The 19827-nt window shown below is 40.6% G+C and overlaps 1 protein-coding gene and 1 long non-coding RNA gene across 2 annotated transcripts in view; both read left to right on the forward strand.

The window, feature by feature from the left end:
- The first annotated feature begins 11072 nt into the window (after positions 1-11072).
- LOC137978296 (uncharacterized) lies at positions 11073-19226 on the forward strand. Its single transcript, XR_011118151.1, has 3 exons — positions 11073-11125; positions 17013-17082; positions 18850-19226. It is a non-coding gene; the product is annotated as an uncharacterized lncRNA (long non-coding RNA).
- A 173-nt stretch (positions 19227-19399) lies between these two features.
- The window catches only part of LOC137978307 (uncharacterized), a 3573-nt gene continuing 3145 nt past the window's right edge, over positions 19400-19827 (forward strand). Inside the window, exon 1 of the mRNA XM_068825266.1 lies at positions 19400-19526. Coding sequence (XP_068681367.1) covers positions 19507-19526 — 20 coding nt within the window. The 5' untranslated portion in view covers positions 19400-19506. The remainder of the gene's footprint in view (positions 19527-19827) is intronic.

Consider the following 19827-nt stretch of genomic DNA (forward strand, 5'->3'; position numbering starts at 1 on the left):
ACTGCGGGTACAACGACGGACGTACAAAAGGAAGTACAATACTTTTATACAAAAGACGAATACCTAATGAAGCGACGAAATGAACTAAAGGAGTTGCATATCATTAGGCAACAGAACTTAAGTGCATTCGTTGAATAGAAGCGATAATGAAGCAAATACCGACTAATTACTGCATGTGGAATTTAGGCAAATTACAAATGTCTCACGAACGCGATGAACTACATGGTACAACTGGTAAACGACGACAAATAAAAGCAAAATTACATAGAGCCAAATAAAACTGCCAAATGTAGCAAAACTTGTTGGGAAAAAGTTGATTTCTCGTGTCTGCACAAGCCTTCCACTAAGTGACCAGTATGGAGTATGGAGTAGATCTCTACCTAAAAACTCGGGAAATTATTGTGGCACTTGCACAAGCACGTAACCAGAATAATGAGGAGTAAATTATCTACTGCCTTAACATGGGTGACAATGTGTAGGCACCAGGAGGCAGTGTACATTGAATTTTCCATTTTCCAGTCTATCGTGACCTATGAAACCGTACAAGAATTGGCAATGACGTGTAGGTGTGATAACAAATTGCATGATAGTGTTGTAACCCTTTTAAACAAGATTGCAGCTGCTTTTTACAATGCCTGTCAGTGCTGGCCCATGCTGGAGACTAGAGTTCAAATTATGGTGATTTTCATAACTCTGCGGCATCTAACCTTCAAGTGCTAAGTGCCAGACTGTGTTTTGGCTTCCATCAATCAAATTTTCGACCATAGCTGGGGAAATCTACTCTGCCTCCGGAAATTGAATTGGAGTTTGTTTTCTTCACAGGTTGAATACCATGATGATATCTTGGAAAGATTCGTACAGATTCCATCACTTTCCATTAGGGTTGAGTTCGAATGTACCAGGGGAACCAAAGATGCTGATTGGGAGGTTATGCCACGCATCAATAACTGATCTAGGCAACCATGGTTTTTTGTCAACTCTCGGATTGGCATCGGAAGTTTGATTGATGGAAGCCAAAACACAGTTTGGCCATTGGCACATGAAGATGAGATTCCTCAGATTTATGAAAATCACATTAAATTTGTGATAGTAAACATTTTTGTTTTTCTTTTGTGCGAATGCTCGAATAAATGCCACTCTCAACACACACAGGCCCATGCAAAAAATATTAAAAATCTATTTACAATCATTATATTACAGGTCATAAAACCAAAAAGTTTATAAAAACAATGACCCACTCTTCAAAAATTGCCGTAAAAGATATGTTTTTAATTCTTTCTTGAGACCAGTTAAAGATGGTGACTTACGCAAATCTAATGGTAGTGAATTCCACAGTTTAGGGGCACACACTGAAAAAGCGTTATCCCCGTAAGTTTTCGTGATTGATCGGGGTTGGTCTAACAGCTGGTTAGATGCGGACCGCAATACCCTGGAATGCGATTGATAACTCAGTCTGTCCGCCAGATAGCTAGGGGAAAGGTTGTTAAGTGATTGTGAAACAATACGATAACTAACAAGAAGCCAGTGTAGGTCAAATAAGACAGGCGTAATGTGATCAAATTTACGACTCTGAGTAACAATTCTGGCGGCAGTGTTCTGAACGTATTGAAGCTTCTTCAACTGCATTTTCCTACAGCCGTAGATCAAGGAATTGCAATAGTCCAGTTTAGATGTTACAAAGCATGCACAGCAATTTCACTCTCCCATGTGAGATATTTTCTAATCTTTGATAGGTTCCTAAACTGGCAAAACGATGATCTGCAAATGTCTGAGACGTTTACATCAAATAACATGTTGTGATCAAGTATTACTCCCAGGCTCCTAGCATTGGCGATGGTTGTCAGCCTCTCATTACCAATACTGAATTAGCTGTATGGTACCACGGGTAAATAAGCATAGTTTCTGTTTGTCATGATAGAGTTTCAGCTTGTTTACGTCCACGCTATCTATCCTTTTGAATGAAAAACACGTGTGCCGTGAGTGAGAATCAAACCCATGTCCACGGAAACCCCATGGCTAACCAGTATCTTCACTGATTGCTCTGTTGCCAGCAGGGTTCCATTCCCACTCATGGCACATGTGTTTTTCATTCAAAAGGATCAGCCAGTAGTAGTGCTCACGACTAATTAAAGACATGTTTTGGCATGACTCATGCCATCATCAGTTTAATGTGTTGTTTCCTTTTCCACTGTTTTAAATTCGCTTAATATTTGAGTATGTTGGCAATTTGAAATTTAAAATACAGTAACAGTTACAATTCTGCCCGTGCAAGTGCACAAGTGTTATTTACATAATCGAGTTACAAGAGGCAAAAATCATTGTTTTGTTGTAATTGCGCATTTAGTTCTGGCTTTAAGAGTGGATGTCTGTAAAAATCAAACAAAATAAGAAATCCGTGGCAAACGATGAAAAATCGATTTCTCTCATACTTTCAAGACAGAAAGAGTAATGTCTCCTGAGAACTATGATATACTTGCTTTGGGAAAATTTCGTTTCATTTTTGAGAAAAATGCAAATTACCGAGACGCGCCAAAAATTCCGTTCGGACGAGTGAATTTTGTCCTCGCTTTAGAGGTGTGTTTTAGAAACCTGAAGCGCCACTGATCAACAATAATTTCAAATTCGTTTTCAACAATCTATTGACTGTAGTTCAGCCAAATTTCCGAGCAATCAAGCAATTCTACATCTTCCAAATAATTATATTATCGGTGCATGTATTTTGTGTTCAGAAAAGTTGGTCTCACAAAAGATTCCCTAGCGAATGTGCTAGGTCTCTGAATCCTTCGAAACTGCGGCTACCAGATGTTAAAAGGAAGGTTTTTCAACTAATGTAAACAAATCTTTGGGCAATTGTGTGTGCGTGACGCTTCAAGTTTCGAAAGTGTGTTGAAATTGAATCGTTTGTGACCTTTGGCATCAAAACACAGCAGCATCAAATCTGTGTTTGTTTTGACTTGAAAACTCATAAAACCGCTTTAAACGGTGTTTAGAAAGTGAAATAATGACATTTTACATTAATGCTTACCTGTTTTGTTTTTAAAATGGCATCTTTGTCGGTCTTTTGCACTGGATTGACCGCCGAAAGTTATCGCAAAGGTATCAGCACATGTCAGCACAATCACCACAGGACAACCAACAAGTACTCCCCTAGCAGTTTCAGATGAATTTCCGCAGAAATTCTTTGACTTGAGATTAGTAATTGCAATGTCAATAAATGCAGTCGTGGGAGAGAAAAGCCTGCATTTTATTTATGCTCATCGTGCCAACAAGTGTCTGTACGTTTTGCTGGTAATATTTGTATTTCTATCTACCGTCATGAAACGAGAACACTACCATACCCTATTTCCTATTTCAGGCTACATTTTCCAAATTAAATTATATGTTGCGTTAACACAACATCAGAAAGTGGAAAAGTTACTTGCCGAAAGTTTCTCCGAAACGAAATGAGATCGCACAAAAAAACATGGATATCCGGAACTGGACAAAATGGGAGATCAAGAACGACTTGAAATTTTACACTCTGACTTCGACCCAGGCCTAAAACATGAAACAAGGATAGACAGAATGATGGGTGGGGTCGCATATAATTTTTGATTCACCAAAGTAATGTGAGGGGTGCTTGAGAAAAAAACATGGATATCCGGAACTGGACAAAATGGGAGATCAAGAACGACTTGAAATTTTACACTCTGACTTCGACCCAGGCCTAAAACATGAAACAAGGATAGACAGAATGATGGGTGGGGTCGCATATAATTTTTAATTCACCAAAGTAATGTGAGGGGTGCTTGAGAATTTCAATAAACATTATTAATAATATGATCATTAAAATTTATATTGTACTAGAATACACAATCCAAAAGACAATAATCGGCTGAAATTAACAGGTGCATGACTTTACCAATGCTTCCAGCAACTCTATGTATGGCTTCTTCCTTTTCTGCTTTATGTTTGAAGTGTCAATTTCGAAATGCTTGCAGATGTCCTGCAACATCGTTATCGAAAACTTTGAAAGTTTTGATGCGGCAGCCATTTCACAGATGTTGTAGGACTGATATGTGATTGGGTGTTGGATTGAGATCTCATTCATCACGTCATGACGCATCTTCTCAAGGTCTTTCTCAGCCATGGCGGAGAGCACATCGTCTTGGTCGTCATCATCATCAGTGAGGTTCGAGGTTGATGGAACTTGAATGGATTTTTTGGCAGATAGACGGGAAAAGAAGCTGGTAATCGGCAGTGATGTCAGGTATTCATCTGATTTGAAGAGAAAGGAACCATCAGCATTGCGCGCTTTTCTCATTGACTTTGACACGTCGCTGGCATCCGCTTTTCGTCCTGTCTCCTCACCAAAATGAAATAGGTCGCTGAGGTAGTTCTTTTGCTTTTCATTTAAACGTCTGCTTGTAGCAGTATGCTTGAGCGCCCATCCCATTTTTGCCGAAGGTACCTCCACTAATTCTTCAGAAGTGATGGCCTCATGATGCTCTTCAATAGATGCAGTCCCACTTTCGAGATTTTCAGCATAGCGTAGCATTGCCATGTCAAGTAAAGACTCTCTCTCCAGGGTGTACTTGTGTCTTTTTCCGTCTAAATGTTTCTGAAGGGATGAAAATCTTTGAAAGCTTTTCACACATCCATCTTCAGGGCAAGTGGAAAGCATATCATCGTCGGTGTCACTGCTGTCTTTAGTGGAGGAGATTGCCTTGTCCTTGCCTTTAATGACATGGTGTTGCCTGGGCGTAATGTCAGAGAACAGGAGGTCACTACCAAGCACGTCGCTTGTCTTGCTGAGGGATGGTATTTCAGTAATTTCTTTTAGAGGAAACCCACTATAGGGAAGGTTTTTACCATCTCCAACTTGATAAGCTCTCCTAACCTTCATTTTTTCTTTGTCAAATTCGATGTCATTGATAAGGCTCACACCCTCCCATTTTGGAAAAGGATCGGGGTCAGGAATAGTAAGGAGACCACAGAGTACAGTAGCAACACCACGTACACCACCATTGGATTCCATTGCTAATTTCATGTCTTCTGCATTTGATAGGTCATGGCCGGAGTTAAGGTATGATCTCATGTGGTTCTTTATAGTAGCAGCTTTGCGATCACATGGCCCCTTTCCGCCTTGAGGATCTGAAAAATCCATTCGCACGTTTATATTGTGCTTCACAGAAAGTTGCCGCACTCCAAGTATGGTGGCGGCACTGTGGTAGCATCCAGCGTTGTCTTGTCTGAAGCTCACTGATTTCAGCTCGGGCATTGCACTCTTCATCTTTTCGATCACATCATCTATGATGGCCAAGACACACAGGCTATCTTGATTGCTCTTCTGAAACACATGAACAAGAGTCAGAGTCTGAAGGATCTTGCCAGTCACCTTCCTCATTGCCACACTAACATGCCAAGAGAGACCACGCTTACCGAACCAGTCTGCTTGGCTCTCTCTGTATTTTCTTGGGATGAATTTCATTGCCCAGTCCATAACAACTAGTGCAGAGCTGTCATCTAGGGCACTCATGATGTCAAGGCGGGCGTCATCTTGATTGATGGAACATAAGATGTGTGCTTTCCAAGCTTCAATGTTCTTCTTGGACTGTGCCACTAGAAACTTCATTTCTTCTCTGTCTTCATACCTAATATCTGTCTTTTCTAGCTGCAACTCAACGTCTTGGATAACAGACGGAAACAGGATACATCTATCACAAACTAGATCAAGCTGATGACTACATTTGGAAATGTAATCAGGGTCATTGGCAAGACTGAGGGCTTAACTTCTGCAATGATCAGGGACACTTGAGCTAGACGACACATGGACCTGAAACGATCGAGGCACCAGCATTACTAATAATCACCTACCTAAGGAATTTTGCTGCAAAATTAAGTCCTCTTAGCATATGGGCTACGGGATATCTGTAGTTGCTCTGTTAGGTTGATATCATATCAACACGTGCCCCTTTATTGACGCAAACTGTCATTAACAGTAGTTATTTGAAAAAGAAACTAGGATGCTGTGAGTAAATTAGGCACTTTGAACACTTTGTAAGGTAACTGAACTTATCAAAATTTCTCAGTTTTGCGAATCAACATCATCATATTGGTTAAACGAAGAATTTTTTTGGAAATATCACTGACCTTGTAATCGCCTATTAAGTAACGCTTTGCCAGTTTCAGCTTTCTTGTTTGTTCCTTGGCCCATGAAAGACCACACCTGTAGACGTCACCAAGTTTATCCACAACTGCCATCAAGTCTTCAAATGATTTTGCACCTTCTACAGAGAAGTAGTCTAAGCCCTGAAGCGAGGTACGAACAGAAGCAGAACAAACATCCAGTATCCGGAAAAGACTACTACGGCTCAAAGGTGAGTTAAACCTTGTCTCCACACAGTAACTCTGATACTGTTTAACAACCTGTTCAGGAATGGAGTTTCGTACGACGTTTGGAATCTTAATTTCACTGCCAGAAAGCTTCAACGTTTTCTCCCCGAACGGCAGGTCTTGTACCACTCTAGTACTTGAAATGAACGCCAAGAAATGGTCAAGCTTGTCTAGTGGTATTCTAATTCTGGCATGCTTTTGTAAAGGAAGTTCCGCAGCTCTTCCATGGAGCAACAGGTGGTGCCTCGCAATGTTGTATCTATAGCGAGAAATATTCGGAATCCACCTTTGAATAGTTTTGAAACTGACCTTATCGGAAAAGATTGAGAGAATTTGTCTGCGACTGCTCCGGTGACTGGCATTCTCATAGCATTCTGCTAAAGCTTCTAACAGTGAAGAATCTAAGGACTCCTCCTCTTCCTCCTCCTCCTCGTCATTATCATTCAGTTTCCTATCTTTTAGAGCCCTAAAAATCATCTCAGAATTATTCGGAGCAATTTCTTCTAGGGTGGCGTAGACAACTTGCCTAGCTTTGCGCAAATAATGCCTCTTTGTCCGTCCTGTTGCTTCATACCATGGCGTCTGCATTGAGGTACGCACTGGAGTTACGTCTCTTGTGACAAGAAATCTGTTGAGCTTATCCTTTGGAGTCTATATTTCTTGAACATCATCCTCAGATTGCCTGATAACTGACTGGTCTGTAGCTTGGGACGTAGCAGAAGGTGTAAATAGCGTTGATGGAGCTTTACTCATTGGAGTCATTGGCATACCTTGATGCTGCTGTGGGGTTGGGAATGAAACTTCAGGAAGGTCGTCCTGGAATGAGACGGTTCAATGGTTACAGTAACTCCAGTTTTTAATTAATAGAAACTTTGCACGACCTGGTCGCGTGGTACAAAATACGCGACGCTGGGACGCAAGTTACGCAGTGGGATATCCAGAAGTAAGTAATTCAAACCACTCAAGCTTGACCTTCCTTTGTTTTTGATGTGCCACTGTGTATCTTCCATTGCAGTATGACGGATTTTGCACCATGTGACAGGGTCCTGCAAAGGACCCATTGGCCACTTCATATGTAGCTCTTTTGTAAACTTTTCTGTTTTATTCTTATCATATTACGACCCGTTTAGTTTCTTATTAGCGGGACTCCAGGGTGCGAAGCGGCCTGGGACAGAGCCCCATACTTAAGAGAAGATGGTCAACCTTTCTTCGTTTGGTTGTCACGTGATTGACCGAGGGTACGTCCGTCAGTACAGATTCTGGGGGTGGGAGATGGGAGACTATGAAAGGGAAGGGAGGAGAGTCTTAGGAATGCGGCCTTTCTAGAATGGGCGCGAATTTTTGTGGCGAGAAATGTCGCTTTAGTGCAGCTCACGTTTATCCCATTGACTATCACTTTTGAAAAAAGAATAAGTGATTAATTCGACTATAGTCAAGTTTAAAACTCGAGTAGAAACTCGAGCAAAACACATTTCTGTTGTTGTGTCAACAAAAACAATAAATGGCAGAGAAAACATAACGTGCAGAAGACAGGGTTTGAGCTGAGAACAGAGGGAAAGTGAGAGGCAGAGAGGGAGAATTAACAGGAAAATAGCAAGCGAAGAATTTCGCCAACGAGAGCGCTTTACGGCTAGAGAGAGAAGGCGAATATCCCCTGCAAAGTGACTGGCTTCCTGTGCTTTAAGATGGACCGTTACAAAAGTGATGGGGGAAGCCAAAAATTCCCAAAATCTACCCCCTTCCCCCATCACTTTTCCTAATGGTTCATCCCCTAACGTAGGAAGGCATTTGCAAACCTTAAGACCAGTGCATACTAAGGTGGTGGTAAAGGGCGATTTCTTGAACCGTAAATTGCTTGTTTTATTTCCCGTGCCATGTGAAATGGCCTTTTCCTGGTGAAACTTGGTAACTGTAGGAAGCCGTGATCTTTGGTATTAATTATCTGTTAAATGAAAATAGGGTGTTTTATTCACCACGAGTTGGTTTTACATTATTTTTAATTTAATTTAATTGTGAGAAAAATTATGAAAACAGCTGGAAATACAGACCAATGATATGGATTAACTGTTCCATGAAACAGTTCGGTTAACAGTGCAGAGAAGCCTTCGACACGTGACCGTTGTCTGGGACAGCCAACGTGGCGGAAACAAAACCGGAAAGCGTTTTGGAAGGTCTCGAGATTCCACCAAATGTAACTGTTTTCACGGGTTTTTTTTATAGCAGACGGTGACAAGAAATCTTAATGCTTGAATAGAAAGTTATGTTATTTTCTTTTCCCTTGAAACGTGAAATCTGATGCTGACCAGTTCATTGTCCGTGAGATGAAGGCCCGCGAGCAGGCTACGTGAGATATAAAACGGTCATTCTATTTACCAGGAAGGGTAATCAATACCCTCCCCCTCCGCCATTTCACCAGAAAAAAAGCACGAGAAAATACATTGGAAGCAAGAAGCTGAAGAACCTTTGGGATGCCATCTCGGTAATTGATAATCGGTATGCTGAAAGAAAGATTGACAGGATAATATACTTGCAATGTTGTACCCTTTAACTGCACTTCTAACTCATCAACCTCTTTCTCGGGACTTGTCGATGTTTTAAGCGTTCTCATTTTATCGCGGCATGATCTGCAAATTCCTGAAACGGCAACCAACAAATTAATTCAAGAAATTCGAAGATAAGGCCCAAGTCGCACTAGAGGAAAAAACTGATTACTTGTGTCAAAAATAGATTTAATAGCACATTAATGAAACACCAAGTGCAACCGGTTTGTTTACCAAAGGACAAAATTTGGTCACGGGCGGAAAAATTTTAAAGATTAGGTCGACTACCTCTGGAGCAGGCCAAACTGATGCAAATCAAAAGCGAGGGTGTTTTGAAGCGGAAATGATTTGACTGGTGATATGTAACAGAGTCTCCATGCAATAGACTATGCTGTAAAATTAATTACGTTGTCATTTTCCAACATCATGAATCCCGGTGACCAATTTTTTCTGTACGAATTGCAACAATTTTCACAATATCCATCAGGATGGATCTATCCTGGTTTGCCTGGCCGGCATTGCGTGATGTTTTGTCACCGGCCGATTTCATTTTTGGATTTGTCTAAAGTAAATCTGAAATTGCCATCTAGTGCGACAAAAAAACATTTCATCTCAACCAATCTGACAAAACAGAGTGATGGACACCTTACCAGATCCAGCTTGAATAAACACGCCTGTCAATCTTAGCACCATTTCAGAGTCTTCTTTACCTACTCCTCTGTCTCCTTTTGGCCAGATTTTACTACGGCCTTTCCCGTGGTTGGATAAAGCAGGCGGTATTCTGCATCTGGTAGATGCCCTCGTCCATCCGAAACCTAGCTTTCCATGATGACGGGGACATATGGTCATCCTGTCCAAAGAACCTGGCATTTTAAAAACTGCGGCGTGACACAATATTAGGTCTATCTCGTTTTCTGGACCAGTAAACAAGTATGATGCCGGATGATTAGAAATATCTTTTGAACATGACGATAGCAGGATAACCTGAATTTCTTTCTTTCTATCTCTTACGTCAGAACCACATATTCCCCCAACTATTACTTTAAAGGAGCAGCAAACTTCCATATTCTCGAAGAACATTTATCGAACTGATACCAGATACACCAAGATAAGTGGAAACATAACTCGTGGTTGGTGCCCTGTGGTAATTGTGCTGACATGTGTTGATTCCTTCCCGATAACATTCGTCGGTCAATCCAGTCCAAAATATCGACAAAGATGCCATTTTAAAAGCAAAACAGGTAAGCATTAATTAGAAATGTTATTATTTTGCTTTCTAAACAGCATTTAAAGCGGTTTTATGAATTTACAGGTCACGGCAAACACGGATTCGATGCTGCTGTGTTTTGATGTCAAAGGTCACAAACGATTCAATTTCAACACAGTTTTGGAGCTTGAAGCGTCACACACACACAATTGCCCAAGGATTTGTTTACATTAGTAGGAAAACCTTCCTTTTAACATCCGGAAGCCACAATTTCGAAGGATTCAGAGACCGAGCACCTTTGCTAGGGGATCTTTTGTGAGACCCACTTTGCTCGACACAAAATACATGCAACGATAATATAATTATTTGGAAAATGTAGAGTAGCTTGATTGCTCGGAAATTTGGCTGAATTACAGTCAATAGATTGTTTAAAACGATTTAGAAGTTATTGTTGCTCAGTGGCGTATCAGCTTTCTAAAAAACACCTCCAAAGCGGGGACAAAATTCACTAGTCTGAATTGAATTTTCGGCGGTGTTCGGTAATTTGCATTTTTCTCGAAAATGAAGGGAAATTTTCCCAAACCAACTATATCATAGTTCTCAGGAGACATTACTCTATCTACCTTGAAAGTATGAGCGAAATCGACTTTTCATCATTTGCCACGGATTTTTAAATTTTTACAGACATCCACTCTTAAGCAGCTGATGTAGATCGCTTCTTTGAGCTTAAGGCAATGTCTAGTTTTGGCTGAATCTACAATCTTGAGACAATCAACCGAACACTTGCGGTTACAACTAGGTGAAGCGTTCAGCTGTTTGAATACATGAGAATTTTTGTCAGAGATGCTCTTTTACCCTGGTTGCGAAGTGGCGTCACGTCTCGCCAATGTAACGGGAGTTACACCCCGCACAAGTAAATTGATACACAACCAAAGATTTTAATGCATCACAAGAGCACTTACACTGGGATTCTTACGAGTTTCCTTAGTTTTACTTGCTTAAGGTATAAGGTTGGTCTGATTTACAAATTGGTTGACAGAATATATATATATATATAGTTTGTGTAGAAAGAGTAAACAGCAACTTCTTCCGTGGTCAAAACTTTTAATAAACATTTCGCCCTTCGGGCTTCCTCAGTATAGAGTGTACAGGGATTTTTATTCCAAGTATTTTTAACCCTGTACATATATACTGAGGAAGCCCGCAGGGCGAAATGTTTATTAAAGAGTTTTGGCCACGGAAGAAGTTCGCTGTTTACTCTTTCTACACAAACTACAATTTTCGAGTGGAAGCGTAAAGTATCCTTTGGATCCTTCTTCCAAGCGGCATCACCGTTGGTAAGCCAATCTTCATTCAAATATATGTATATATACCTGAATATTAGGAGTTCAGCGACGTGGAAGAGGGCTCAATACTTTTGTAGAGCGCAAATTATATAAAATAAAACAAGCAAGAGACAATAGCGACTCAGACTTTCATGTTCTCGACACAATCTTGAGGCTACAATGATCTTAATTAATGCGCATTACTCGGTATTTATAGAATTCCCTAAAGTGGAAGCTCATTACTTCACATTATGCAGTAGGAACTTATTTCTATGACCACATTTAGATACTAAATGTTTAGCAGGAACTTTGGGTCAGCTCTAACAATGGCGACGTTTTCTCGGAGATACTGCAACCAGTCTGAACTTTCCAAATATATATGGAAACTGAAGGACAACAACACAAATTTCATCCTCAAGTGGAGCATCCCATCATTCGCAGCACCGTACAAATGTGGCACCAGAAAGTGTGACCTGTGCCTGTCTGAAAAAGTCGCCATTGTTAGAGCTGACCCAAAGTTCCTGCTAAACAAAAGAACTGAATTAGTATCTAAATGTCGTCATAGAAATAAGTTCCTACTGCACAATGTGAAGTAATGAGCTTCCACTTTAGGGAATTCTATAAATACCGAGTAATGCGCATTAATTAAGATCATTGTAGTCTGAAGATTAAGTCGAGAACATGAAACTCTGAGTCGCTACTGTGTCTCTTGCTTGTTTTATTATATATATATATATATATGTATATATATATATATATATATATATATATATATATATAGTTTTGTGTGTATGAAGAAGGCTGGAAATCCAACAATGTAGTCACTAGCCAGTAGCAGTGAACTACTACTGACTGATCCTTTTTTAATGAAAAACGTAATGTGCCGTGAGTGGGAATCGAACCCGCGTCCCCCTGGTTACTAGTCGGGTGTGCTAACCACTGCACCATCACGACAACCCTGCTGGCAACAGAGCAATCAGTGAAGATACTGGTTAGCCACGGGGTTCCCCGGCAATGTTTAACATTCAGGAACAGGACTACATCGGATCACCCAAAGGTGATTCACAGGCTACCAGCTAATTAATTATAGTTTTGTGTGTATAAAGAAAAGAAGGCTGGAAATCCAACGATGTAGTCACTAGCCAGTAGCAGTGAACTACTACTGACTGATCCTTTTTGAATGAAAAACGTAATGTGCCGTGAGTGGGAATCGAACCTGCGTCCCCCTGGTTACTAGTCGGGTGTGCTAACCACTGCACCATCACGACAACCCTGCTGGCAACAGAGCAATCAGTGAAGATACTGGTTAGCCACGGGGTTCCCCGGCAATGTTTAACATTCAGGAACAGGACTACATCGGATCACCCAAAGGTGATTCACAGGCTACCAGCTAATTAATTATAGTTTTGTGTGTATAAAGAAGGCTGGAAATCCAACGATGTAGTCACTAGCCAGTAGCAGTGAACTACTACTGACTGATCCTTTTTGAATGAAAAACGTAATGTGCCGTGAGTGGGAATCGAACCCGCGTCCCCCTGGTTACTAGTCGGGTGTGCTAACCACTGCACCATCACGACAACCCTGCTGGCAACAGAGCAATCAGTGAAGATACTGGTTAGCCACGGGGTTCCCCGGCAATGTTTAACATTCAGGAACAGGACTACATCGGATCACCCAAAGGTGATTCACAGGCTACCAGCTAATTAATTATAGTTTTGTGTGTATGAAGAAGGCTGGAAATCCAACGATGTAGTCACTAGCCAGTAGCAGTGAACTACTACTGACTGATCCTTTTTGAAGGTCCCAGGGGGACACGGGTTCGATTCCCACTCACGGCACATATGTTTTTCATTCAAAAAGGATCAGTCAGTGGTAGGTCACTGCTACTGGCTAGTGACTACATCGTTGGATTTCCGGCCTTTTTCATACACACAAAAGTATAATTAATTAGCTGGTAGCCTGTGAATCACCTTTGGGTGATCCGATGTAGTCCTGTTCCTGAATGTTAAACATTGCCGGGGAACCCCGTGGCTAACCAGTATCTTCACTGATTGCTCTGTTGCCAGCAGGGTTGTCGTGATGGTGCAGTGGTTAGCACACCCGACTAGTAACCAGGGGGACGCGGGTTCGATTCCCACTCACGGCACATATGTTTTTCATTCAAAAAGGATCAGTCAGTGGTAGGTCACTGCTACTGGCTAGTGACTACATCGTTGGATTTCCGGCCTTTTTCATACACACAAAAGTATACATATATATATATGAAAAATGCATTCCAGGACAAGCTGAGGCGTGACGTAAAGAGTATCAACTCGTCTACGAAAGTCCTTGTGTTTGCTGATAAAACAAGAAACCTGTACGAGATGGACAGGGACCAATATGAAAAGCTGTTAAGAGAAAACGTCACAAAAACGTACCGTAAAGCAGATGAAAAAACCGAGGAACACATCGGCCATGAGCTACAAAATATCACCAAGAAGCTTGAGGTATCTGACAGAGTTGAGAAGATGGCACAGAGGCAAGCATTCATCTCCCTTAAGGATTACAAAGAGAACTTTCAAAACAACCCTAAGTGCAGACTAATTAACCCCGCAAAAAACAACCTTGGGCTGATAAGCAAACAAATCTTGGATAGGATCAACAACAACATTAGATCCAAAACTAAACTGAACCAGTGGAAGAACACAAAATCTGTCATTGATTGGTTTTCAAACATCGGAGAAAAGCACAGGCATTCATTTCTGGTTTTTGACATTGTGGATTTTTACCCATCCATATCAGAGCAAATACTGCGGTCATCGCTAGGGTATGCAAAACAACATACAACCGTCTCAGAGCAGGATATTGAAATCCTCATGCACTCAAGGAAAACCGTCCTCTTTGATAAAAACGAACCCTGGGTCAAGAGAGGGGATTCCCCTATGTTCGATGTAGCCATGGGTTGCTATGACGGAGCCGAGGTTTGCGAGCTGGTTGGTCTGTACATCCTACACACATTATCATCGAAATTCCCGGAAGGGGACATTGGCTTGTACAGAGACGACGGCCTGGCGGTCTTTAAGAATATGAACGCAAGAGCGGGCGACAAAGCAAGAAAAGCCTTTTCTAAGGTCATCAGAGACCTTGGATTTAAAATAACAGTGCAAGGCAACCTCAAGGTGGTGAATTATCTCGATGTCACGCTAAATCTAACAACTGGAAGGTATTTCCCATACAGAAAACCTGGCAACGATCCATTGTACAGCAACGCCAAATCCAATCACCCACCTTCTATAATTAGGCAAATTCCAACATCCATAGGCACTAGAGTATCGAGTTTGTCCTGCGACCAAGACAAGTTCAATAAAACCTCGCAGTTGTACAACAACGCCCTGAAATCCAGCGGGTACAAAGAACGAATCCATTATGTTGCAAATCAAAATCAAAACCAAGGAAGAGCAAAATCCAGAATCAGGTCAAGAAAAATCATATGGTTTAACCCGCCATACAGCCAGAATGTTCGAACCAACATCGTTAAATCATTTCTTTGCCTGATAAACAAACATTTCCCAAAGTCACACAAGCTTCACAAAATATTCAATAGAAACAACCTCAAGGTCAGCTACAGCTGCACTACAAACATGGCTAACATAATCAAAAGCCACAACCAGAAGATCCTGAATGAGTGCAACGAGTCCTCCAGTGAGAAGAAATGCAATTGTAGAAACAAAAACCTTTGCCCTCTTGACGGTGCGTGCCTAACCAGCAACATTATATACCAAGCTACTGTCACAACAACTTCCGGTAACTCAAGATCCTACATTGGCATGACGGAAAACGAATTCAAAACACGGTACAACAACCACAAGCTTTCTTTCAATGACAAAAAACACTCACATGACACTGTACTTTCCAAGCACATCTGGGACTTAAAGGACAAAAACATCGACTACGCAATCAAGTGGCGCATCGTAAAAAGAGCAAAAGCGTACAAAGGCAACCCTTCTCGCTGCAAACTGTGTTTATCTGAAAAACTTTGCATCTTGAGCGCAAAAAACGCCTTTTTCTTGAACAAGAAATCTGAGCTGGTAACGAAATGCCGCCATGAAAACAAGTTTTTCACGACAACCAATCACCGGAAGCGTCGCTGCAACCGTTCCTAAATTTGAACACTTACATATGACACCTTCTCGTAGACAACGATCAGTCTGATGATCGCCTTGAGCGTGAAACTCGAGTAACTAGTAATACTTTCCTTCTTACATTTGTATATATATATATATATATATATATAGTACAGTGAGGTAGGGAGGGTATATATTAGCAACTGATTGCCTTAATTACTTAGGATCACCAGCCTATTCCCGTTTGGATGGCGATTCATTAGGCATTTCTGAGAAATACAGAGAAATTTCGAGAATTCCTGGCTGAGCCACATTTTCACTTAATTGCTTAGTTGTGCTGATTTCTGTTCCCAAATTAACCTTGTCTATATATATATATATATATATATCTATCTGACTGATTTTTGAAGAAGGTGGCTGCTTAAATTTTCGGTTGAATACGGGCTTCGCCCGTATTCAACCTCTTGGCGCGGTCTTTGAACCAGGGGGGGCTCCGTCAACACATGCCTGTGCAAACTCTAGAGTGTCTAAGCTATGATTTAAATGTTAGTTTGCACCTATAAGAGCAAGGCAAAGTTAGTTTAGGGGGGGTTGATTATACCCTGAGTTAGAGTTTGTGCCTTGGTTTAAATCAAATAACTTGTCAGTATTTCTGTGACACTACTTGGCAGAAATTGATCGCCTATGACTTAGGAATGACCAAGAAGCTAATTCTCTTATATAGGACTTGATCAAAATTTAAGTCAGGAAGTCAGGAAATGTCTTACCTTGACCTCTCAGGTGCCACAGGGATCCCCATGCAAGGACCAGTAAAATAATAATTAGACACGTGTAAACTCGAGAAGTTGCATTGTCCAGGAGGGGGTAAGGTTTGATCCTAGCTGCAATCATAGCTGTCAGTAGAGAGAACTTTGCTGTGCATCTGAAGGTGCTAAGTTACAGCATCAATGGGTAGCTTTTTGTAAATCCAGTCAGATATATATATATATATAGCTGAAGTTTTGAAAACAAGGTCAAACTTGGCTGCAAAATTCAAAGTACAACTGCTGCCAAGACGGTGAGCTTTAAATTCCTAGGGGGGGCTGCGTCATGGCTTGTCGCATGCAAGTCTAACAAGTATGAGGTGTTAGTCCATAGCCAAAACAAGTCACTAGACCTCTCTATGGGAGGGTGAGGGAAGTAAATGATGACCTATCGGGTCTGAAAAACAGTTAAAGATATCCAATGCTAAAACAAGATGTCTGATTTCTGTGAGATATATAGCTGAAGTTTTGAAAACAAGGTCAAACGTGGCTGCAAAATTCAACTTTGGCAGCAGTTGCACTGACGATGAGCTTTAAATTCCTAGGGGGGGCTGGGTCATGGCTTGTCGCATGCAAGTCTAATGCCTAGTTAACTGTCTTAATGGCTGATGATATTAGCCTTTTTCTCACACATATACATTTTTTGTTTATATTTCCAGGTCCAAGTCACAAGTTGCCAAATGGCAATGACACTGACTTTTTAAATTAAAAGATGTTGTCAATGGAAAGGTTAGAGTCCAGTTACTGACAAAATATAACCGTCCCAGCTATTCTAGTCTAATTTAAAGACAAATTAAGATACGTGGGAAGGACCTGGTTTGCATAAGATCAGCTAGATATATATATATATAACAATATTTTTCCACTCAATATAGTTTCATATGGACTTTAATACAGGTCTGTTCCGTAGACCAACAAGGAGTTGGACCACTCATCAGTTAAATTCCATGTACACTGTAGCATCGCTGGGGTTTATATACATCAGTAGCGTGATTGTTACAAGATTCAAACTTGAAAAACAATAGTAAAAAAGCATTTGTAAATTTATGATTGGTTGCTGAGGATGCGATTGAACCTAAGGAGAAAATTTGGCTCGTGCCTGCAAGTTCATTACGTTTGTTGAGCGTTGCCATGTCCGGTTTATATAGAATATAGAATTTCTCGGTACTACATAGATTACATCGTTTAGTAACGTTGCTATAAGATTTGGCCTTGGCCAGAATTTTCGAGGAGATTGCGAAGTCTTTCTTTTGATCTTTTAGCTGCCATAGATGTTTGCTCAGTTCGGTGTCATTCTTTTTACTTTCGGTTTTGAATGACATTTGGTGGTTTCGCCATCTCGTCTCGTCTTTGAGTGGTCCAACTCCTTGTTGGTCTACGGAACAGACCTGTATTAAAGTCCATATGAAACTATATTCAGAAGAAAAACATTGTTATTACCGCTCCATTATTGTGGAGCACTATTCTGGATTTATTCGGTTTGAACTCACCTGAAGTTATATATATATATATAAATTTTCAGGTGAGTTCCACACTGATAAATCCAGAATACTGCTCAGCAATAATGGAGCGGTAATAACAATGTTTTTCTACTCAATATAGTTTCGTGCTGGAGCTTTGCAAACAAGGTCAAACTTTGCTGCCAAATCCAGAATGTAACTGCTGCCTTTACACTCAGGGCTAGGTTTAAATTGCTAGGGGGGGCCTCTGTCATGGCTTGTCACATGCATCTCTAACATGTATGAGATAATAGGCCATGGCGAAAACAATTCACTAGACCTCTCTATGGGAGGGTGAGAGAAGTAAATAATGACCTATGGGGTCGCAAAGAAAGTTAAAGATATGCATTGTTAAAACAAGTTGTTTCATTTATGTGACATAATTGATTTGAGGAATTGCCAGCGCTTTGGGTTGGCAAAAAACGTCAGTGCTTGGAAGTAAAAATTGGCACCATAGGCAAAAGAAAGATAAGCATTGTTTTATATATTTGGGAAATCCAAGCACTTGTGTCTAGAAAAGAAAAAAAAAGAAAAATTGGGGGCATACAGGTATATAGGCAAGAGAATGTTAAAACAAGTTGTTGGATTTATGTGGGTTAATTATAGCTGGGGTTTTGAAAACAAAGTCAAGCTTTGCTGCAAAATCCAGAGTGTAACTGCTACCTTTGGCAGCAGTTACACTCAGGGCGAGGTTTAAATTGCTAGGGGGGCCTCTGTCATGCCTTGTCACATGCAACTCGAACATGTATGAGGTAATGAGGCCATGGCCAAAATAATTCACTAGACCTCTCTATGGGAGGGTGAGGGAAGGAAATGTAGACTTGTTGGGCAAGGGAAAAAGGCTTTCGTGCCATATGAAACATTACTTCTTCTGAAGTCACCTTAGTCATGTTCCAAAAATCAGTTTCAAATGTAGCAGACACATTAATGGGCCTTAATTTCCTTAATGACTAATCATATTAGCCTTTTTCTCACATATATATTTCTTTATTTCCAGGTCTAAGTCACAACTTGCCAAATGACAATGGCACTGACTTCTTGAATCAAAAGATGTTTTCAATGGAGAGCTTAGAGTTCAGTTTTCAACAAAATAAAACCGTCCCAATTATTCTAGTCTAATTTATAGACATATTAGGATATGTGGAGCGGACCCGGTTTTCATAAGATCAGCTAGATATATATATCTTTTGTTTTCTCATCAGAAAGGTGAGACAGAAAGCATGTGTATTTCATACTGAAGGAATAATATGTTTTTGTTCTAACAAAAATAATCAAGAATCAACGCGACAAGTTCAAAGAAAAAGCCACTTTAGTCTCCTGTACAGAAAGTATGGAAGTAGTCCTTTTGAGTGCCTGCTCCATATAGCTTGGATGTATCGTAGAGCTGCACTTTGTAGAGAACAAAACTAAGAAGTCCATAGTGCACCATACGATATCATTGTCCACAGTGCACCGTAAAATACAAAGATTTGAAGAATATGGCTACATACGCCCAGCAAGAATAGGAAGGCCAGACATTACCACCTTTTTAACAAGAGCACATCTTCTTGTGCTCATGGAATACGTATTAAAGAATCCCACAAGCTATTTGAGGGAAGTGGAACAGTATTTTAATTGATTCAACCAGGAGCTCTTCATCGTATTTTGAGGCAAAATGGCTACCCCTACAAACGGGTAAGTGTAGTAATTAAAGTGCAAAACTATTGGGAAAGGCAGTTGAAAAAATTATTTTGTTAACTTTACTTTTATTAAACTATAAGATAGGTGAAGAAAATAGCCCTTTAAAAAAATTTAAAGCTCAGATGGGAGCACCATAATTTCCGGGCGATTACCCTCGTGGTAAATTACCTGCATCAGTCATTTTTTGCAATAACAAGAAAAAAATTTCAACAGATTACCCGCACTAGCAGATAACTCTCATCTAAAAACAAAAGAAATTTGTGAGTTCACAAATTTCTTATCTGCACGAGCAATC

This window comes from Montipora foliosa, chromosome 1 (genome assembly GCF_036669935.1).
Source record: "Montipora foliosa isolate CH-2021 chromosome 1, ASM3666993v2, whole genome shotgun sequence".
Lineage (NCBI taxonomy): Eukaryota > Metazoa > Cnidaria > Anthozoa > Scleractinia > Acroporidae > Montipora > Montipora foliosa.